Raw genomic sequence first — 23,192 nt, 5'->3', positions numbered from 1 at the left:
TTGTTTATGCAAATTAGCATAAAATGCTGTAACCGCCGCTACGCGGCCCAAGTTTATAACTGTTGGCTAATTCAGTCTGTTAAGTTCTGTTCTGTTCTTTGAGAGTGTAATGTGTTTGTTGGCAGCGCCAGAGTGTCGCTAATAAAGGTGTTTTTTTGCACAAGGTGTTAAGTGCATTTTTTGGCTTAGAGCTATCGAAGTTGGCAATTTTGGCCAACAAATATGGTCCGTCTCACAGGAGCTGTATGGATATACGCTCCTAAGAATCAGTGAAATTCCAGTGATACAGTGCATTTAGTTGTGAAAGTATTACGCGTATATCGTTATAAGGTAAGTGAACGCTTATACGATTGTACCATGTCTGAAACTCTTAAAGAACTATTATCGAGAAAGCGAGTTCTCAAAATACAACTTACGAAGTTCAAACAAAAGGTATCCGTAATTGAGTTTGAAATTAGGGACTTTGAACTATTAGAACGTAAGCATAAAGATTTAGAACTGGAATTAAAGGCTTGTTTTAAATCTATTTATGTTGCATGTAATGAAGATGCTACTGAGTCTTTTGAAAAAGAGCAAGAAGAAATTAACGATGTTTTAGATGAATTGGCATATGAATTACACCGAAAGCATTCAAAAGCGAAAAGTGACTTGAAGGTAAATTCGAGGGTTGAATCGAACTCTAATGCCGAGACAAATGTTAAGTTGCCTAAAATGAACTTGCCGTCGTTTTCAGGAAATTTTCACGAGTGGCTTTCCTTTAAAGACATATTTCTAGCAAGCATTCATCAGAACAAAAGTTTGTCTGATGCAATGAAATTACAGTACTTAAAATCATCGTTAAAAGGCGATGCTTTTCGGATTGTTCAATCGATTTCGATTGTAGATAGTAATTATGAAGTAGCTTGGTCTCTGCTAGAGGAACGTTATTCAAATTCCGGGGAACAAGTTTATGCTCATCTAAAGCGCTTTTTTAGAATTCCTGCAATTCAAAATGAATCTGCCGCAGCAATCTTAAATTTAATAGATATAAGCACTGAGTGTGTGAGGTCTTTAGAAATGTTAGATCAAAAGGTAGATGGTTTTTCGTCTGTAATTCTAACTTTTATTTTAAGTCGAAAGTTAGATTCAAACACTAAGTTATGGTGGGAAAGGAATCTGAAAAAAGAAAATTTGCCGAAGGTATCGGAATTATTAGACTTTTTGAAAGATCATGCGCGTACTTTAAATGCTTCAAAAACAAATGTAAATGTTAAACAAAACCAGGCAAAAACGGCCGCAATGGTTTCCGGTGTAGTGGATAAAGTTTTGCAAAAGTGCATAATTTGTGGTAAAGGAAATCATAACATTTCCTCTTGCTATCAATTTCTTAAATTAAACGTAAGAGATAGAGTAAAAGCTCTTAAGAAGCACAATTTATGTTTTCTGTGTTTTGATAGAAATCATGCGTCGAGAAATTGCGTTTCAAAATCTATGTGTAATATTTGCAATAAAAAGCATAATACTCTTTTATGTTTTGATACCGGGAAAAAATCTAATTTGCTTACTGGTTCGCGAGGTCAGTTGAACGCAGTGGAAGTAAATACTAACGAGTTTTCCCAGGGGGTCGTACTAGAATCAAACATAAATCATTTGAACGTAGATGCGAGTCCGTTTGAACCAATTAATGACAAGCAAAGTTTTGCAGGGTATTCCAACGAATCGTTTCAATCGAAGAGAGTTTTATTAAGTACAGCGATTGTTTATATCAAAAGTAAGGTTGGAAATTTCTTTCCTGCTAAGTGTTTGTTAGATTGTGGCTCGCAGAGCCAATTTATGAGTTGCGAATTAGCGGACAAATTAGAACCGAGAAAAGAAAAAGCAAATGTTTCCGTATCTTGTTTGACTGGGGTGTCAATGAATGTTAAATTTAAAACGTCAGCTGTGATTCGTAACAAGGGTGGAGGTTATTCTCGGGTTTTGGATTTTTTAATTGTTCCGAAAATAACTCAAATTACTCCTGTTAGTCATGTAACTATCTCGGAGATGGGAATATTTGAGAATGTTAACTTAGCTGATTCTGAGTTTAATAGGCCAGGGAAAATTGAATTGCTACTAGGAGCAGAAGTGTTCTTAGAATTATTAAGATTTGGTCAATTGCATGTACCTAATTCAAATTTAGTATTGCAAAATACTGTGTTTGGCTTTATTGTGGGTGGTAGTACTAAAGATAATTCCCAGCCTAAAGACTTGCATTGCGGGTTAATTAATGAGGCCGAATTAAGTAGGGAAATTAAAAAATTCTGGGAAATAGAAAGTATTGACGAAACAGATCAATTTAAAAGTTCCGAAGAAATTGAGTGCAATGAGCATTTCTTAAAAACTCACAAACGAGATCAATCGGGAAGGTTTGTAGTTCAAATGCCCTTTAAACAGGATCCGCGGTTATTAGGAGATTCGAAACAAATAGCCATAAAAAGGTTAAATTCTTTATGGAATCGATTGAACAAAAATCCAAAGCTCGCAGATTTGTATTGTAAATTTACGACTGAGTACGAACGTTTGGGTCACATGGAAAGAGTAATGGAAATTAAAGACCCTACTCCATGTTATTATTTACCTCATCACGGTGTCTATAGGCCTGAGAAAAACTCAACAAAACTTAGAGTAGTGTTTAATGGCTCGCAGATAACTTCTACGGGGGAATCGTTAAATTCCTTGCAAATGAATGGCGGAGTTATCCAAGAAGATTTGTTTTCTATAATTTTAAGGTTCAGGACTCATCGCTATGCATTTACTGCAGATGTCCGAATGATGTACAGAATGATTAATGTGGATGAAAGTCAACGTGACTTGCAACGGATTGTATGGAAAAATTCTAAAAGTGAAGAGGTCAAGACTTATAGGTTATGTACGGTAACATATGGTACAACAAGCGCACCGTACCTCGCCATGAGATGTCTCAAGCAGTTAAGTGTAGATGGGGAACAGCAGTATCCAAAAGCTTCAATCATTGTGAAGTCAGACTTCTATATGGACGATGTTCTGACCGGAGCGGCGGATTTAGAGACTGCGAAGGATCTTAAAGGGGAAATTATAGAACTGTTAGGAAGTTGTGGAATGCATCTTCACAAGTGGTGCGGCAATCATCCAGAGTTGATTGATACATCATCAGATGCAGATTGCTACGATTTTGATAAGCTGAGCGACACGAAAACTTTAGGACTGTTATGGAAATCACAGAATGATGTTTTTGCTTTTAATTTATCCTGTGAAGATCAACCTAAAGTTGCGAAAAGAACTGTCCTATCTAAAATTGCGAGGATATTCGATCCATTGGGGTTGCTTGGCCCCATAGTAACAAAAGCTAAAATTATTCTTCAGCGTTTATGGAAGTTAAAAGTAGACTGGGATGAATCTCTACCTAAAAAAGAAACTGAAGAATGGCTTCGGTTTATTCATGCTCTGAAGAAAACTAGTAACGTTTACGTCGACAGATATGTTCTGACTGAAACTCCAGTTGTCAAGACAATTGTCGGCTTTTCCGATGCTTCAGAAAGTGCATATGAAGCGTGCGTGTATATGGTTTCGTCTAATGCAAGAAACTCATCCTGCTCAATTACTCTGCAGCAAAAGCAGAGTTGCTCCAATTAAAACCGTTACAGTTCCACGGCTGGAATTGTGTGCAGCAGTGCTATTAGCGAAGTTGGTGACAAAAGTGCTAAGAGTTCTCAACTTAAAGGATAATTTGATTTACTTTTACTCTGATAGTACTATAGTGCTAGCGTGGCTACAAAGATCACCATGTGAGTTAAAAACTTTTGTTGCTTCACGAGTAGCTACAATTCAGAGATTGACAGATATCAATCGTTGGTTTCACGTAAAATCGGAGGAGAATGCGGCTGATTTGGTATCGCTTGGTTTGGACCCTGAACAATTGATAAATAATGACTTTTGGTTTAACGGTCCACCTTTTCTAAAGCAGGACACTCTTAACTTTCCTTTCGATCATGAAAATGTGGAACTTGGTGATGAATCTTATCTAAGAGAGATTAAATGTTTGACTGTTGAAAACCAACCTAATGTAGAGTTAAAAAATGACTGTGATTTGTAAATGAATTTTTAAAATTAAGTAATAATTATGACAAAATTCTTCGCATACTTTGTTATGTTCGTAGGTTTATTCATAATTTGAAAAGTAAAGATAATAAATTAACTGGAGTTATCACTTCAAAAGAAATATGTGATGCTGAAATTTTAGTTATTAAAGCAGCACAATTATCTTTAAATGATGAGTGTAAAACAAAAAGGGCAGGTAATTTATGTAATTTAAATCCATTTATTGATGAAAATGGTGTCCATAGAGTAGGTGGTCGGCTTGAAAAAGCATCTTTGCCTTTCAATCATAAATGTCCTATTCTTTTGCCAAAAAACTCCAAGTTGAGTGAAATTATATTTTACACTTATCATTTAAAATTATTGCATGCAGGTCCGCAAGCTTTATTAAATGTTGTTCGTACAAAATTTTGGCCTTTAGGAGGTAGAAATTTAGCTAGAAAATGTGTTCATTCCTGTTACTTGTTTTAAGTGTAAACCTATTTTAGCATCTCAAATTATGAGTAACTTACCAAGTGAAAGAGTAAACATTTCTTATGTCTTTAATTACACGGGTTTGGATCTATGCGGTCATTTCTACGTTAAGTTTAAAAATCAACGAAAGGGTGTTCTGAATAAAGTTTACATTTGTGTATGTATATGTTTTGTAACCCGAGCAATTCATCTTGAATTGCTCTCAGATTTAACTACAGATGCCTTAATAGCAACTCTTAAAAGATTTTTTGCTAGACGCGGAAAGTGTTCCAGAATATTTACAGATAATGCGACCAATTTCGTTGGAGCCAATGCTCAGTTAAAAAAGTGGTATAGTATGATAAATTTTCCAGATGAAAAATTAGCTTCTTTCTTTAATTCTGAAGGTATTGATTGGTCGTACATCCCTCCTAAATCTCCCCATTTTGGTGGACTTTGGGAGGCTGGTGTAAAATCTGTTAAACACCATTTGAAACGGTTAATGTCAAATTTAAGACTCACTTATGAGGAATTTGAAACTGTAATTATTCAAATTGAAGGGGTTTTAAATTCGCGACCTCTTACTCCCTTGTTAAATGATGATGATGACTTTCAATGTTTAACCCCAGGTCACTTTTTAGTTGGTAGGCCAATTTCTGCAATAGCAGAGCCTCAACTAATTGATATAAATGATAATAGGTTAAGCCGCTGGCAAAGAACCACTAAGGTAGTCCAAACTATTTGGAGAAAATGGAAAACGGACTACTTAAGCACACTTCAACAACGCTCAAAATGGATGTTTGCTAAGGATAATGTTAAATTGGGCTCTTTAGTTTTAATAAAAGACAATTTGCCATGTTGCAAGTGGTTAATTGGTAGAATTATACAACTGCATAAAGGTTCCGATGATAAAGTTAGAGTTGTGAAGATTCGAACTGCAACAGGTGAACTTAAAAGATCGGTAACCAAGATTGCTCTTTTACCAATTGAAAATTGATTTGTGCTTAGTGTTATTTTGTATTTGTGCTATATTATTGTATATTTTGTGATGGACTCTTTGGTTTTTTTTTCTTTTCATGGATTTCTTTATGAAGTTTTCTTTAATATGAATGATTAACTTTTTGAAAATTTTGTAAAATTTATCAAGGCCGGCGGTATGTTTATGCAAATTAGCATAAAATGCTGTAACCGCCGCTACGCGGCCCCAAGTTTATAACTGTTGGCTAATTCAGTCTGTTAAGTTCTGTTCTGTTCTTTGAGAGTGTAATGTGTTTGTTTGCAGCGCCAGAGTGTCGCTAATAAAGGTGTTTTTTTTGCACAAGGTGTTAAGTGCATTTTTTGGCTTAGAGCTATCGAAGTTGGCAATTTTGGCCAACAAAGCCCTTAGCAGCCGCTTATTTTATAATTGATGCCTGTAAGTAGCTTCAAGTTATTTATGTTTTTGTAACTTATAATTTTAAAAATAATACACATGAAGCTTGATCGCTGATCGTATACTTTAGTAGCGAATTAAAATTGCTGCCCGTTGATTTATTTTGGAGACACATCTTAACACCAGATGACTAAATATTAACATACTGCAAGAAACTTCGTTTTGAATATTTACTAACTTAAGTAAACATACATCTTATACTTTTATACGTTTAACATAATATCAAGCAAGTTAAAGATCGAAGTAAACAAAAGTTCTCATTCAGTTAGATCAATTCGATTAAAGTTCAAGTCTTCCTTTTTTCTCTTTTTTCCATCAAAACGTTCAAGAGAAAGTTATAATAATTTTTAGTGCTGCAAAGTGTCATCTACTGAAGACGAAATTAAAAGTTTTGGAGAGGAAACTAGACACCGCATGCATAACAAAATATTTACAAAAATTTTAATGACCACAACATTAGTTCGATCAATTCATCTTAAATAAGTTAGATTTAAATGCAATCTTTTTCACGAACACTTGACGGTTCTCGAGTCCAAAATTGTTGTTTTTTCTGCAAAAGAGAGAGAAAGATATAGAAAAAGGGAAAAAAACTCACTGGCCTGTAAACAAAATTCACCAGTTTTTAACGAATGCAACTTAACAAACCCTCCGCAACTATTTTATTTTATTTTATTTTATTTTATTTATTTATTTATTTATTCATTTATTTTTGCGCGCGCGCGAAAAGGAGAAAGGGGAGAAACATCACCGGTCCGCATTTTTTTTTTTTTTTTTTTTTAAAGCTCTTGCCGGTCTGCGAGTCATAATAGGTTGAGAAACGCTGCTGTACAATAACAATAAGGTTTCACTACCTATTGAACAGTTTCACTGCTTAACTTCGTTGAATTTTTCTGGCGTATGGAAAGAAAATTACTTTTGGTGTAGTCATCAGGCCTCCAAAATGGTTCTCAACCTTTTCACTTTTGAGGTACTACTTTGCACCCTTCCGAATTCCGAATCCTAAGCGGACCGCATACGATATAAATATAATATTTTCATAACATTTATATTAGTTGAAATGAGATAAATACAAAAACTTTTTTTAATAAATTTAATTACAATTTCAAAACGAAGAAGATTAATTTTCCTTATCTGTTTGTGCCACATGAAAATTTCTCGCAGACCAATAGTGGTCCACGGACCATAGGTTGAGAATCGTTGCTTCAAAGTATCGGGTGCATTATTTGATAACACAGCATGCTGTAATTTGCTTGATTTTATTTAAGTTGGTTTTATATTTTCAAACAATTTATTTTCGTTACTGCTCTTTCAGGGGTGCCCCCACTCTAAGAGCAGGGCGCACCCTCCCTCCAAATAACGCGAAGACCCCCCTAAGAGCAAGAGCCCCCCCCCCCCCCCCAAAGTGAGCAATACCGTTCAATACACCTCCCCCCTCTAAAAATTTCAATGGCGCAGCTTGCGCCATTACTCCCCTAAGTGGGCACTCCTGGATCATTCGCTACATTCTTTATTCGGATAATTCCACTGTATACCCGGTTTTTGCTATTAGTGTGGAACTTGGTAAATAAGTTTTGAACATGAAATGTCTTGAGATACAGAAGTAAGCATTTGAAGAAAAAAAAAGTAAGTAAAATGAAAAGGGGAAAAAAAATCACTATTAAAAGGTATTTTCAAAAACATTTAAACGTCACTTTACTCGCATTTATTATTTTGAGTTTGCTAATTCGACAATGATAAAAAATAACTTTACACGATTATTAATTAAAACTAAACACTATTTATCAACTATTTTACTTATTTATGTTATTTCACGTTTACAAATAACTTAACACGTGACATTAACTATACCACGTTTACAAATAACTTAACACGTGACATTAACTATAACACTAGGCGTCTAAAAAATCACAAATAAAAGTATTCAACACATGCATTGGCGTTTTTTCGCAAACAGCATTTCTTTAAACACATTTTAAACTAACAATCCCAGAGATGCATTTTAGATTTTCAGAAAACGCATGGCTTGCAAGATCTCTTAATCAGTCCTTAGTAAATGAATTTGCAGCTATCATCAATGAAATGCTTTTGACATGCTTTTTCATAGGGGGAAGAAGAACAAAAGAAATGCTGTAAAATTATTACATTGTTTCATTTAGAAGAATGTTAAACAATTACCGTAAACGCGGGCTACTTTGACTCTAGGGTCCTTTCTTTGGCCCAAATTGAGAGAAAGATACACCGTTCTTTGCTAACTGCAGGAAGTAATTTTTAAATATATTTTGACAAATTCCGTTAAAGAGTAGCCTCAAAGATTCAGTAATGTATGCCAAGCAGTTTGATAGCTCTCCATAAGGAGCAATACCAGTGGTTTTGTCTTCCTTGTGCTAACATGTGACTTTATAACCTGACAGACTTTCACCTATAGAAGCAGTTCTATACCAGCTAAGAGATCGTTAAGTACCTATTTATGAACACTATTCAATACTTTATGTAGTAGCATAGTTGTACTTCTCATTTCTGTTAAGGTTTTTTTTTTTTTAATTTTCACAATATCGACGCATCTCTTAGCCTAAAAATTACGACCTCCTTTGGTCCAGCATAAAAACTTGAAAGAATCCATCAGAGAGACTTGGAAAAGAAAAGAAAAGCTAAAATTAAAACCCTAAACATGAAAAACACAAAAAATCAGGAGTTCTTAGCAGCGGATTAAGAGAGCGAAAACAAACTCAAATCTCAGGGCTCAGTTACTTGGCTTTTATTATGGAAGATTAAGAGGAACATGTGTAGAAGGTTTTAATGTGCGGAAGATTTAGAAAACGTTGACTCAGTTGCATCTACTTCTTGCACATTTTGTCAAATTTCTTGGAAAGTTGACGGAATTTTGTTATTGTAGAATGAGCTCAGATTTACATGGATAGCTGTTTATGCAAGAGAAGAAGGAACTAATGTTGAGAGCATAGAGCGTATTGAAAAGTTTTGGAAGTGACCGACAGTTTAGGATCATTGGTTTTTACGAATGCAAATATCGTTATTTTAATTTTGTTATCCTTACAAAATTATTCAACCTCCAAAACTGATGAAAAGATGGTTTTGGGTATGCACAAAATTTTTTTTTAATGTTTAATTTTAATTTTTATAAAATGTATTTTTCTTCAAATAAATACTTTTGCGTTTCAACACATGTATTTATTTGCTTCTAGTTAGTTCTACCATGATTTTAATTCGGGAAAACCACTTTGGGCCAAAGTAACCCAAACGTAAGGGTAACATTGGCCCAAACAAAAAACAATTAAAAATGGTAATAATACTTTAAAACAAAGTGATCGGTATTCAAAAATTAAATTTAGAGACTTCTAAATGTGTGAAAAAGGTGTCCGTTGCCATGGATACCAAATTGATAAACTGGGATTTTCAGTTCTAAACAATGACGTCATAGCACAATCAACAAATTATGGTGACAAGCCTTGAGTGACAGTAAATTTTGATGGAATAAAAAATACCAACGTGTGAGCAAATGGCAACACGAAGGCGTATTGAGTAAATTACATATGAAAACAGCAACGTACGCAGATACTCTACGACTAACTTTTTGCCGCTGTCGCTCTCGGTGTAAACTGCCTTCAGCTTGAGACTGATCATATCCAGGTTTAGTTTGACACCATGTTTTTCAGATTCAGGTCTTTATATCTGTATTTATACTTACTGCGTCTAATGCATTTTTCTTCTCAATAGTGTTTGGCCCTCTTGATCGCGCATGCGTCTGACCCACGCCACCAAAGTGAACCTGGAGTCTCAGCAGTGCTGCCGCCTACTGGACCAGCAGCCAACAGGACAGCCCGTCGCTGCACCTGCAGGACTACGCCCCTGGCTGGTATGAGACCTGCTCATAGAAGAACTGTAAGTAACTTTGTTCTTACACGTTTAGTAGTCACTCCTTTCACATTAAGCAATGCACGTGTGCAATTTCCTTTCCGTATATGAGATAAAATGTAGCAGAGTGGGTTTAAACGGAAAAGGGGCATTGAGAAGATTGGAAAGGAGTTCCTAGTAACCTTGAAACACATGCATGTATTTTAACGCTATTTGTTATTCAAACTATTATGTTCTCGTACTATATTTGCAGGGATGCCCGATGGGAGGTTACTGTGACGACCTCAAAAAAAAATCGTATTTGGCAAGTTTTAACTGACGATTTGGAAAATTTGAAGACTGTATTGCAACATTGCCATTATTTTCAACCTTTTAAAAATAATACCTAGCAACCCCTGCCGCGTTCACCTTGCAATTAAAAGTTGTTTAAGTGCTGTTATTTTAGTGGGTGGGGAGGGCATAAAAAGGATGAACAGTTTATCCAAGGAAAAGAAGCTTCTATAATTTACTAAATACAACAGACGAGAGCTCATGAAAACTAGTTTAAAGAATAATTATTTTTGACGAAGTAGGTGATGTAAATAACGCGCGTTTAAGTTAGCGCGGTTAGCGCGTTTTTCTACTAAAACTAAATATTAATCCAAAGAAACTATAGTGGTACCAAGTCAATAAAGAACCTACTTTTAAGACCCCCCCCCCCCCCAGAATGAGTCCTGCCAAGAAAAAAAAATCATTCCGATTCAAACATTTTTTAAAACTTAATTTCTCAAAAAATAAAGACATAAAGAAAATAAAATAGCTATAATTCCGTCGGTCTAATTAAGTAAAAAAAAGTGTAGACACTTTGGAGCTGAAACAACACCTTCATCAGTGTAAAAATGTTGGAGTGAGTCATGCTGAAAAAATAGTAAGTACGGCAGGCCCGTCATTTCGACGCTTTAGAGGGGAAGGGGGTCAAAGGGGTACTCAATGCAAATTATATCGAAAAACAATCAAAATCACTCTCACTTATCTGTAAATACATTGATTTCTCGAAGCCAAGTGGGGTCAATTGCTCCCTTCTGACCCCCCTAAATGACGAGCCTGAATCCTGAAATACGGTAGGCTGAATCGTATTTAAAGCTGTTTGAAAGACAAATTAGGAACACAGATGCATCAACACTTTCAAAATTTTGCGAAAATGTCATAGAAAGTTACAAATTATTTTTTTAAAAAACATGCAATAAATGTATAAATTACAGTGCGTTCTTTTTGAGAGCCACATGGTTCCTGAAAAATTATCTATTAATTCAGATCAATTACTGCAGTTATTCCATTCCATTGTTTCAGACCCCTTCTTTTCGGAATACCATAACCGTAACCCTGACATACAATTCCAGCTTCCCAAGTGCGTGAGAGAGCCCTTCAGGGTCTTCGTCTGTTTTATTTTCTTTTCGTGACGGACAGACGTTATTTTTTTAGCAGCAGCAGCACGGGGAACTGAAAATTTTTCCAATGACGTCACGCGGAATAAATCGGGACTGGGTTTCTGAGAAACGAGGCAATCGCGCGGGGCCGACACATTCTAAAATGGAAATGATCGGCAGTCGAGTAAAATTGTTCTTGCGACACCTCACCTTTAGACAATTTTGATGTCGAATTAGAAAACAAAATTCGCGTTTGTGGTACATATTTATGAAGGTTTTATACGTTACGTCATACCACATCACTCTTAAATATTGCTTATCATTTTGAGACAGTCCGAAAAGGCCAAACAAGTTCATCACGAGTCGTCGAAAGTTACTAATTTTGTAACAAAGCTTGCAAAGTAAATAAACATTCGAATAGCATGAACTAAAAGAGCGGCTAAAAACTAATAAATTTTAAATAAAAAAAAAAACACCAGAAGTGAAAAAACGTTTTCCTTTATCTCAAAACTGCCCAAGTAAAGAAGATGAGCACAACAAAAAATTGTTACTCCTGTGGTTCACGGATAATTCAGTGCCAGCAGAAGAATTGACTGCCTCCAATAGCCTTAAGTCAGTGGTTTCAAGTCATCCCCCCCCCCCCCTCATGGGATAATTATAAGAAGGGCACGTAGCTTTTACCAACAAAACGTTAACACATTAAAATTTAAAAGAAATCAAATCGGTGACAGGAAATAAAAATCAGGAAAACGTTATCGGCATGACTTCGGTTTGAGCGCTCACATTGAGAACTTTGGTATATTTTCAATGACTACATGGTTTGAGAACATCTTTTCAATGATGATTTGAGGAAATCTTTCACTAATTTTGATTTTCAAATATATATATTTCTCAAATTTTATTTGAGTTTTGTAATAAAATGTTCATTAGCCATCCTCATCTATTCCCTTAATAGTAATAAAATATGTTATAGTGGAAAGATTCCCATTCTTTTTCGATTAACCGCAATCTTTGAAGAATTATAATTTTCTCATGGTACGCTAACCTATCTTTGTTACATTAAATGTGTTGATGCCGTGGACATTTTGCGGAGCCCATCTCTTCTCTCTACGGTGCCCCAGGGTGCCGCGGCACCCTGTTTGAAAACCTTTGTATAGTGCATAAAAGCTATTTTACACAAAATATGGCATTGTTTTTCAAACATATTAAATAAACTGCAACTTGAGGATAAAATTTAGGAAATTGTATTATTACGGGAATTCAGGAGGGCATAACAATTTCTTAGAAAGAAAAAAGGAGCAGCTATAATAAATTTGGAAAAACACTGTCTTTTGAAGTAGGCTTGCGAGATTTTTGAAATGTTCAACTGGGACACAGGAATGCCCCCCCCCCCTCTTCCAGCATCACGAGTATTTTAAAGGGTACACACACCCGGCTGTGTTTTAGAGTGTTTTAGAGCATAATTTATTTTTAATGCTGTGAATAAATTTTTAATATTAGTGTTAAGAATGTGTATTCTACTTGTTAATTATGTGTATACTAGTTAATAACAAGAAGAAACACTTTGAATGGGGAATAAAAACTTTAACAATATTTACATCTACTTTTGTTTGGCTAGGATTTTTTTAAAGTCATTTTTGGCTTTAATCTTATGAAAATTTTCACAATGTAATACGATTTTAATTTTACAAATCAATCTTACAATTATCCTTAACAAGCTTTCACATTTAAATATTATTAGACTTTTTTGGTCATCTGTAGTGATGTAAAATACCCGGGAATTTATTTTTAGGGGTAAATACCCAGGGTATATACCCGGGTAAATACCCAAAATGGTTATTTACCCGGGTATTTATTTAAAAAATTTATATTCAACTAAAATATTTTTCTGTATGTATTCCACTATATATATAACCAACCATATACAAAACAATAAATTTTTGCCCAAAAATTGTATTTTGATCACATATTTAAAGAATTATTGTGTGAAACAACTTAGCAATCTAATATGATATTCACATTATATGTGTTGGATATGCTCAATCAATGTTGATAGCCAAATTTCAGATATAAAAAGCCATTTTACAAGTAGTAAAAAGCTTAACTGGTTACAAAAAAAAAGCAAACATCAATTTTTTAAGGTCCTAGTCTTTTTTAACCCAGTAATATGTCCCTGCATGACATCAAAATGTAACGAAATGTCGCTCAATTCGTTATTACTATTTATTTACCTTTATCTTTTGCAGAAATTTCCTCTAAACTTAGTTCAATTGTTCAGGCGTATTCTGCCTCTCATTTTTTCATTAAGCCTTAGATTTCATTAAGCCTTTAATAAAAAAAAATATATTATATAAATTTTTATATTTTTATAACCTTTCATTTTACGGTTTATGTTTCAAAAAGGAAATCATCACCTTTTGATACCACCTAAATTTTTTTTTGAAAAATCCGCAATTACTAGAGGATTTACCCTGCCTTCGGATAAATACCCCAAAAAAAATATTTACCTTCTCACCCTACATCACTAATTGCCTGTATTAAATTATTAAAAATAGTTTGAATAAATATTCATCATGAAGTACTGGGGAGCAAATGCAACTGAGCAAGGCAACAGAAAACAATATTTTGATTTTTTTTTTTTTTTTTTTGCTTATTAATGTGAAAACTGTTTCTATATTTGCCACGTTATCACTAAAACAGCAATAAAATAAATAAATACCATCATAGTCTTAATAACTTCTCAGTTTATTCGTCCAAACATCCCTCATGCTTCCTTTTTTTTTTCATTTTGGATATGACTAACCTAGATTGATTTTGAAATCCTGAAGTTCATCATTGAATTGTTTATACTTCTCCAATTATGACATTGAAAAGAAAGATTCTTTGGTTCAAGATATGTTTCTTTCATAATTTTATCAAGTCTCAATAAAAAAAAAAATTATAAACTGTATAATACATACTGTTTGATATTTTAAAACCGCGACCTTCTTCGAATTTGAGCATGCATCAGGTCGCTTCCGATTTTATCAAAATAGGGGAGATATTGATAAGAGAGAAACGAATGTGAAGGGATTTATTTATTTTTTTTTTTGTTTTGTTTCATTTTGTTTTCCTTTGAACTCGTTTATTAAAGGTGTTGGTTTGGTTGAAGCTTTTTTTTTTTTTTTAAGTTATTCCCCTGCCTTATCCGTAAAGCAGAAATGCTGCCACGGTGGGTTTTTTTAATCAAGCTCTCACCTCTTTTTAAAATAGAACCGTTCGTTCAACGGTGCTAGTCGCGACTTTCGAGGTCGGACAGTATGTATGTATCAGTTTTACCAATTATTTCATATTTAGATTTTTGAAAAAATTCCCATTCACTTTTTGCATTTTTTGATTTTTTTTTTTTTTTTTGTAAAATGCCCAGTTTTTGGGTATTTACCCAGGCTTTGGGTAAATACCCAAAAAATATTTACCTACCCGCTGGGTATTTACCCGATCCACATCACTAGTCATCTGTACTATCTATCTTTTACCGGGACGTGCAGTAAACCGGCCGGGACACGGGGACTTTGTGTGAACACCGGAACTGTCCCGGTCAAAACCGGGACGTCTAGCAAGCCTATGATATTATTTACTTGCCAAAAAAAAAAGCATTTAAAGGAACCGATGTTGGTTAAACAAGATTCCGGCGGAAAGAGTTTCCGATTATCAAGATACAAAATTTAATTGTCTGCATAAAACCTGCAATGAAAGTTACAAAACAGACAATATGAACTAAACAAAACTTCACTCGTTTTTCATAATCTATCATTATTTTTGTTGATAAACAAATTCAATTGTTCTTATAATTAAGGAAATAACAAAAATCGTTATACCACTACAGTCAAAATTTCGTTTTATTTCTAAAAACAGCCCAACTTCACACACTCTTCACACACCACTTACGGTTCTTTAAGATCATTTTTCCTGGAAAGGACACCTTCCTTAGTCACGTACTTTTTATAACCCAAAAGCGTTTCGTGTTAAAAAAATTTCATAATTCAAAAATCGCTTACCGTTAATTCAAAGCGTCGGCGCTTTCAAACGTCCACGCGCAGTCAAATAATCCTTTGATATCCTTGCTAAGAGTTCTTAATTGAATAAATATTGACTAAAAGGAAAACTAATATTTCGAATTAAAAACGAACAGAATGATACAAATAAGGGCTAACACAAAATCGGCACTAAAACTCATTTCTGCCAACTTCGTGAATCCCTCATAAAATCTGAGCGGGGTGAGGTAAAATTTGTGATCTCTAAAGAAATCCTTATACAAGGCATGGGATAAAGCATCAGTAAGTGAGTTGTGGCCCAGAGCCGAAAATTTTGTGACACGTTTAAAGCTCTGTATTAATACTAAAGGTAGCCACTTTGAAAATTTGCAAATATATTAGACGAAATAATGTATTCATATTAATTTAAAGTTTGGTCGCAATATTTTCATTAGCATTAAAGTCATGTGTGTCCAAGTTATTTCTTGTCACCCTGTAAAATCAAAAATGCATTCTCGCAGAATTGTAAAAATTCACATAAAATTTGAATTACAGATCAATATAATTGTTTTGGACTTACGAACGCGTCTGGCTGTATGGATAGAAAAAAAGTGAATAAATTTCTCAGAAAAACTGTGTCCTGCTAGTGTTGTTAAAGACAGGAACCACATTTAGAAATATGTCGGCCTTTTGTTTCTACCCTCTATTCCTTTGTCTTGGTTTCCGAGAACTATTTGAGAAATTCCACAAGTATTTCCGACCGGGAACAACTGAGTGCAAAGAACTAATTCTAAAGCTTCCGACGAATTGAATTGCGGACTTGCGTAACAGAGAACTGCGGGATCCACGGAAATGGTTATGCTTTTCGGTGTAGTATTAAGGAAGAAGGTTTGAAGAATTGAAAAGTAGTATATTTAAACTCTACAGTAGAGCCCAAACTTTTTTTTATATTTTTATCTGTGGATCACATCTAATATAAAAATGATTGCCCCGAGCCAGAACACAAATATATATATGTATTCCCGAAGCTTAATTTTTAATAATTTTTTAAATGTCCGATTTTGAGAGTAAGACGTGGTCTTTATAACGTCACAAGCGATGAACTTTGGCACACTATTCCACTGGTGCGTTGAATGCTTACGCTTACTGTCTACCGGTTTTCCAGATTATGATAGTTCAGAAGCGAATTAAACATTGCTCTCTACGCTTGCTATCAACCATATCGTTGCCAGTACATGTGAGTAAAAAAGAGAATTAAATATTGTTCTCTGCGCTAACGGCATCAGTGAATGGCATTTCATCACTTGTGATATCATGTGCAGAAGCGTAAAAAATTAAAAATTGAATCTACGCATCGATTTAAATATTGTTTTTAAAACATTAAACTTTGTCAAATTATTTAAAAAATGGTCAAATCTTATGTTTTTAAGCATGCTCTTTCAGAAAAAAATACTTTTAAAATTTCGGAAACGACCACATTGCTATTACCTATATTTGGCGTTTTTGTATTAATGCGAAGTCTGCATCTGCTTCCCAGCAACCATTTTTTTCAATATTTGTCTCGAAATTCGTAACAACGTGACAAAACGCATTTTTTTTTTTTTTTTTTTTTTTTGAGCAATCACGATTTTCTTATTATCTTCACTTGACCAAAGTTGATGTTGCTCCGACTTTTCAGATTACCATGACAACGAGAATAATTTAAGCTCGTTGTTTTAATATTTTAAGAAAAATTGTTGGACAGTAGGTCAGACACATTTGCAGTTGCCCTTTGAATTGACAAAGTGTTGTAGAGGTGCAACTGCACACCTTTTTTGTTAGTACACATCATGTTACAATCTAATGTACAGGGACTTATTACGTACATGTTAATTATGTTGGCTCAAGTTTCTTACAAGTGCAAATGTTATTAATTTCATAGAAAAACCTACGATTTTATTACATCCCAGAAAATATTGCTTTCATCCAAGGAAAAACGTTTAAGAAATTCTGATACCGTTCGGAACACCAGACAATGACCTCGAATTTCACAACACAGCAATAATTGAATGAAAGCGTCTATGCCAACATGGTCGCAGGTAGGCGCGTTAATGAGCTTCCATTTCTTTCATTAATGGCTGTCTTCTTTCGCCCTCGAGTCTCGGTTCATTAGCGCCGAAGCCTTCATTTCACACCCCGAAGAATCCCGAAGGCAGCCGACTGTTGCCGAAAAGATCTGATATGCTTCAGTTCTTTAATGAAGCCGCCCGAGGGCCGATTCGCACTTCTTTATCATGGTAAAGAGGGGAAATTAATTCTGATTGCCTAATTTTATTAGGGATTGCCACAAGTATCACTTACAGAAGCGATAAGCTGTCCTGTTTGGAACGAAATCCCATACCACAAATGAAATGTCTGAAACGAAACGAACCTCAGCATGAAATCTTAGAACTATTATCTGCCGGTAATTTGAAATTTATGTTCGCATAAAAGGATAATTAATAAATTTTGCAACTTTGAAATAAATTAACTTTCAATCGAAAGTTGTGCCAATTTGTATGTCTGACAGAGTTTTTGTTAGATGTTCTGAATTAGTTCGTTTTCATTTTGTTGTTGTTGTTGTCTTGTGTAGCTAGGCTGGCAATTCGGGGTGCGCTGCTTCACTTTTCCAACTGTACCGTAATTTGGTGTGAAGTCCGCCTTCCACAGTACACAGATGCCCTAAGGACCCGTTTAAAGGGTAGGCGACCATTCACAGCATAACAACACATTCACACAAAGAAAGGACAAGGACAGGAGAGAGAAAGTACATCCATGGTAAATCCGGATTCAAACCCGGGGCCTTCCAATTGCAGTCAGAGTCATCTGACAGAGGAGGCGAATTTCATTTAGTTTAAATCTTGAATTTAAAAGACTCACCGGGCCGTGGTAGCCCGATCGGTAGAGTGTCAGATTCGGGGCCGGACGGTCCTGAGTTCGAACCTCGATGGTCGAAGATGCACCGTCGTCATTAAAGGGGACTGGGCGACGTTAAATATGCTCGTGGTCTCAATGTCCTCCATGTGAAACGACACCTCTGGGGGTGCTAGCACCAGGTAGCTATAGCTCCTGGTCTAGTTCTAAATTCTCATTAACTGTTCGATCCGGTGATGGTGCTGCCATCTATCGGTATAAAAAAATAATGGAGGCAAGGCACTTAGTATGCAGTCCTCGACATAAATACAGTTGTAGTCAGTTCCTGGCGGAATCGAAATCGAAAAGACTCGCCATTTAAACTGCATTCGATAGCAAAACAATTTTTTTCTGTGTTAAAAAAATTAAACGGAAATTTAGTTGCATTTAACGTTCAATAATTAGGTGCATACTGATGAATTGTAATTGGTTGCATAAGGAAAAAAATGTTCAAATGCTGTCATTGGACCAAGGTCGCAAGTCTAAGATTCTTTCAAACAGAAGTACTACATAGAACTATGTTTCTAACTAGTGACTACATTCAAATTGTATGTTATTATTATTGATGTCTCTTATAATCCAGAAGTTAGATACTCTATACTTCAGTGGTGAGCCCTACATCGTAAAAAAAAAATAAATGTCCATATTTTTCTGTTTATTCCTTTTTTCGCCTGTTTCTTCCTTTTGTTTTTTCTTGTGAAACATGGTATTCAAATTCTAAACAATAAAGTGAGCCATTCCATAGAAGAAATCCATTACAAATAAAATCATTCATATTAATAAGAGTTCATATGAATTTGAGTTCAAAGTTTCAAAAAGCCCGCGTAACAAATGTGTAGTTAGAGATTTGAGCATCATTACCAAATTTAGAAAATTATGTTTCCTACAGAGGTATGATCCTCAAAATAAAAAGACTATAAACTTAGTCTCACTATGAAGGAGAGAATTGATCAGTGGCGGTTTTAAATATTTGAGGGTCCATCGCAATGTATTTTGGGGGCCCCTTTGCCTATCTCAGAACTGCGTATTATCCGCAGTGGCGTATAATCCGCAGATTCTAAAATCAGCCTGAAGAAGAAAAAAAAATCTTCGTATAATCTGCGGCGTCTTTTAATCCGCAGATAATTCGATGTAAAAAAAAAAATGTTTTGAATAAAAATACAATTTTAGAAACTAAATTAAAAACGTGAAGATGTAATAATTTTTAAGTCTAATTAAAGGGGTATTAATCTAAAAAATAATGATTGCTTCTTGAAATCGTGATTATAGTACACCAATTACTTCAGATTAAGGGGCAAGACAAAAGAGCAAACACTGCAATCTTGAAAAATGGAGACTTCTTCCTTGACTGTATGGTTGTTTATTTTTTACAGCTTGAATTGCGTAAAAAGAAATTCAAGCTTTGTAAATTAAACAACCCTAATAGCAGAGAAACGATCAATCCTGCTGTAAATGGAGTGTCAATGCGTTGGCGTTGAGAAAAGAAAAAGCAGATAGTCCGCGACAGCGTATAATCCGCACCTTATTAATTATACACTTTTTTAACAGATAAATCCACGGACAATACGCAGGAAAATACGGTTTGTAAAACATTTATTGTGTGTATTTTCGAATCTCCCACTGTTTTAAGAACCACCAGGAAAAAAATTGGTTGCGGATATTAACTTGTTTCCATGACAATAATTCCCGTTCATCTTCATTATTTCCAGGATTCGGATGGTTGTTCTTGCCAATCCACTGGCTCTGAAGAGAGTTGCAGTCTCACCGACGATTATCCTTCAGACACGACTACTTCTAGCACTCGTTCAAATAGCCTGCAGGCCGGAGGGGGCGGGGGTAGAGGGGCCGCCCCGCACACGGTTCTCTCCGGATGGAACTTCTACAGTTCGCACCACCCTGCGCCGCCCCAGACCCAACAGAGGGGCGTCGTCAACGGACATCGTGCAACTTCGCAAGAGAGGGTGTGCTGCAGCAAGGGTAATCCCAACCACAGAAGGTGTTCCAGTGGATCTTCTTCCAACCATTCCAAAAGAGCTGGAGAAGTAAGTTTACTGTGGGTAATGCAGAACTAACCCGAAAACCCTAAACGCCTAAATCATCCGAACTTTGGCTATTCCAAATTTCTAATCGTAAGAATTTTTCTTGTTAAAAAACGTATCTACTTATGCATACAAAAACATTCTCCTAAATGTGTCAGAAGAGTTTCCTTCACGCTGAGAATTAAAAAATTGTTTGTTTCTTCCTTTTCTGCATCAGCATTTCAAAATTCTATCCCATTTGAAATATCGTAGCCTCAGAGTAACAGAAGGATATCTTACTGTCCGTAACAGCAGGATATCTTACTATTATTCCTGGGATTAGATGTCTTACTGTTGCTCTGGGGCGACGATATATAGTTCATATAGTTAAGGCCCCTATAGTGGAGGAGCCGACGCATCCGTCATTTTGGAGCGAACTTGATCCACTGCTTCGTAGAGATAGCATTGCTGCTAATGTTTACATTTCTTTAGCATGTGTTAAATTGAGTCAAATAGGTGTTTGTTCGGCTGTTAATTGTGCAAACAGCTCCAAAAAAGGATTTCAGCTCTTCAGATTTCCAGCAGATGCAGAAAGAAAAAAGAAATGGATAATTAATAGCCCGCGAAGTGACTGGCAACCTGGAAACGACGCCAACTGTTTCCAAAATTTCGCCAATGTTCACCTTCGCTCTCTGACTCTCTCGTTCCCTGTTTGGCGAATGATTGCCAATAAAGCTAGCTTTCCCTGTTGTACGCTTGCTCCAAAATGGCGGATGCGTCGGCCTCTCCAGTTATAGAGGTTCTACATATAGTATATCGATATGTGACGGAGATGGAAAATGTGACACATAGGGAAACCATTCGTGTAAAAATTTTGTGAAATTTTTGAAACGGAAAAATGCAGAAATACTCCCCGAAAGTAAAACCTGGCGATGGTTTTGGAACCACTTTGCAAATGATTAGCAAAATTACTTAAAAATTTTTCTGTAATTCTATCAATACATTATATGGAATTAGTGATGTGGATCGGGTAAATACCCAGTGGGTAGGTAAATATTTTTTGGGTATTTACCTGGGTAAATACCCAAAAACTGGGTATTTTACAAAAAAATGCAAAAAGTGAATGAGAATTTTTTTTTTTTAATCTAAATATGAAACAATTGGTAAAACTGATACATACATATGTATTACACAGTTTATAATATTTTTTATAGAAAGACTTAATGAAATTATGAAAGAAACATATCACGAACCAAAGGATCTTTCTTTGCAATGCCATAATTGAAAAAGATGTTTGCTTTTTTTTTTTTTAACCAGTTAAGCTTTTTACTTTTTGTAGAATTGCTTTTTATATGTGAAATTTGGCTATCAACATTGATTAGGCATATCCAACACATTTAATGTGAATATCATATTAGATTGCTGAGTTGTTTCACACAATAATTCTTTAAATATGTGATCAAAATACAAATTTTAGGGAAAAATTTATTGTTTTGTATATAGTTGGTTATACAAGGTGTTTCGTTTTAACCTGCAAGACCTTTATTTTTGCAACCGTTAGTCCTAGATGCTTACTTCCAATTGCAAAAATATTCAGATGCAGAGTAAAGATATTGGAAGTTTGAAGCAAAAATAAAAATTAGTCAAAAACTACAAAATTTAACTTTTTATACAGCTCTAGGTCCCCTAACTTATATTTAGAGAAATGATCTGAATTTAAAACTTACTGACACAAAAAAACTTGACATTTGTGCAATGAAAACTCAAGGAGATATTCCATTTGAAAGTTTTAAGGGACCATGCAGAAGATGAGATTAGAACTTATTACCCTTTCAGAATAATGACAGGTTGGCAAAGTAAAAAACACAAGGTATTACATTTTTCATTTCTACTCAAAAATTCATGCAAATGTTATGCCGTGATACACAAAACACGCTGCAAAACCTTGAACAATTTGAAAAATCACTCTGCACACATATAATTTTATATAAACACTCATTAACTGCTATATTTTCCCCCAAAAGATGTTACTGACGGCGAGTGTAAAATGGTGTAAGTTACAAAACGCTGCGTTTCATATCTTAGTGAATATTGGTCGTACTAATGTCAAACTTTTTTTGTAATTGTTTTTCAGTGGAGATTATTTCCCTAAATATCAATAAGTCAGAGGATCTGGGGCCCGTGTAAAAAGTTAAAATTTGTATTTTTTACTCATTTTTATTTTTACTTCAAATTTTCAATATCTTAAGTCTGCATCTGATTTTGAACATTTTTGCAATTGTAAGTATGCATCTAGGACTAACGGTTGCAAAAATAGAGGTCTTGAAGGTTAAAACAAAACACTCTGTATATATACATAGTGGAATACATACAGAAAAGTATTTTAGTTGAATATAAATTTTTAAAATAAATACCCGGGTAAATACCCATTTTGGGTATTTACCCAGGTATATACCCTGGGTATTTACCCCTAAAAATAAATACCCGGGTATTTTACATCACTATAATGGAATTCAATTTTAACTGTAGAGAGGTACCAAGAAACTCAAATCTGGTAGCTCTTCGTCGGCAATTATGTCATTACATCCACGATTCTCTGATGGCGTTACTTTATTAACTACGTAGGTTTGAAAAATAAATCTGTATCACCTGAAGCATTATGGAATATTTAGAATGATAATATATTTTATAATTTTCTATTCTTTATAGATGGATTCGGGTTACAGCGGTGGACCAGGCAGTCTGAATGATAGTCCCCAAGAACCATTCTTTTTACACGAGCCAAATATGACATCAGATGACCGAGTGAAGAAGTTATTCGATAACAAGACCATCAAGAAAAAGGAAGATTTAGAGAATGGTCATGATGGAACTATTACCAACGGACATAGCAATACAAATACTAATGGATCACAAATTGGTTAGTATTTATTTTTTACTGTTGTGTGTATTTCAAACAAAAACAGTAAATTTCTTT

General features: G+C 34.9%; 1 protein-coding gene across 1 annotated transcript in view; it reads left to right on the top strand.

Moving 5' to 3' along the window:
• Positions 1-2,799: 2,799 nt before the first annotated feature.
• The window catches only part of LOC129233119 (uncharacterized), a 34,156-nt gene continuing 13,763 nt past the window's right edge, over positions 2,800-23,192 (top strand). The window contains exons 1-4 of the mRNA XM_054867179.1: positions 2,800-3,477; positions 9,710-9,874; positions 19,907-20,239; positions 22,925-23,135. Coding sequence (XP_054723154.1) covers positions 2,800-3,477; positions 9,710-9,874; positions 19,907-20,239; positions 22,925-23,135 — 1,387 coding nt within the window. The remainder of the gene's footprint in view (positions 3,478-9,709; positions 9,875-19,906; positions 20,240-22,924; positions 23,136-23,192) is intronic.

The sequence above is a fragment of the Uloborus diversus genome, unplaced genomic scaffold (assembly GCF_026930045.1).
Source record: "Uloborus diversus isolate 005 unplaced genomic scaffold, Udiv.v.3.1 scaffold_174, whole genome shotgun sequence".
Classification (NCBI taxonomy): domain Eukaryota; kingdom Metazoa; phylum Arthropoda; class Arachnida; order Araneae; family Uloboridae; genus Uloborus; species Uloborus diversus.
This window is presented reverse-complemented; position numbering and strand designations above follow the sequence as displayed.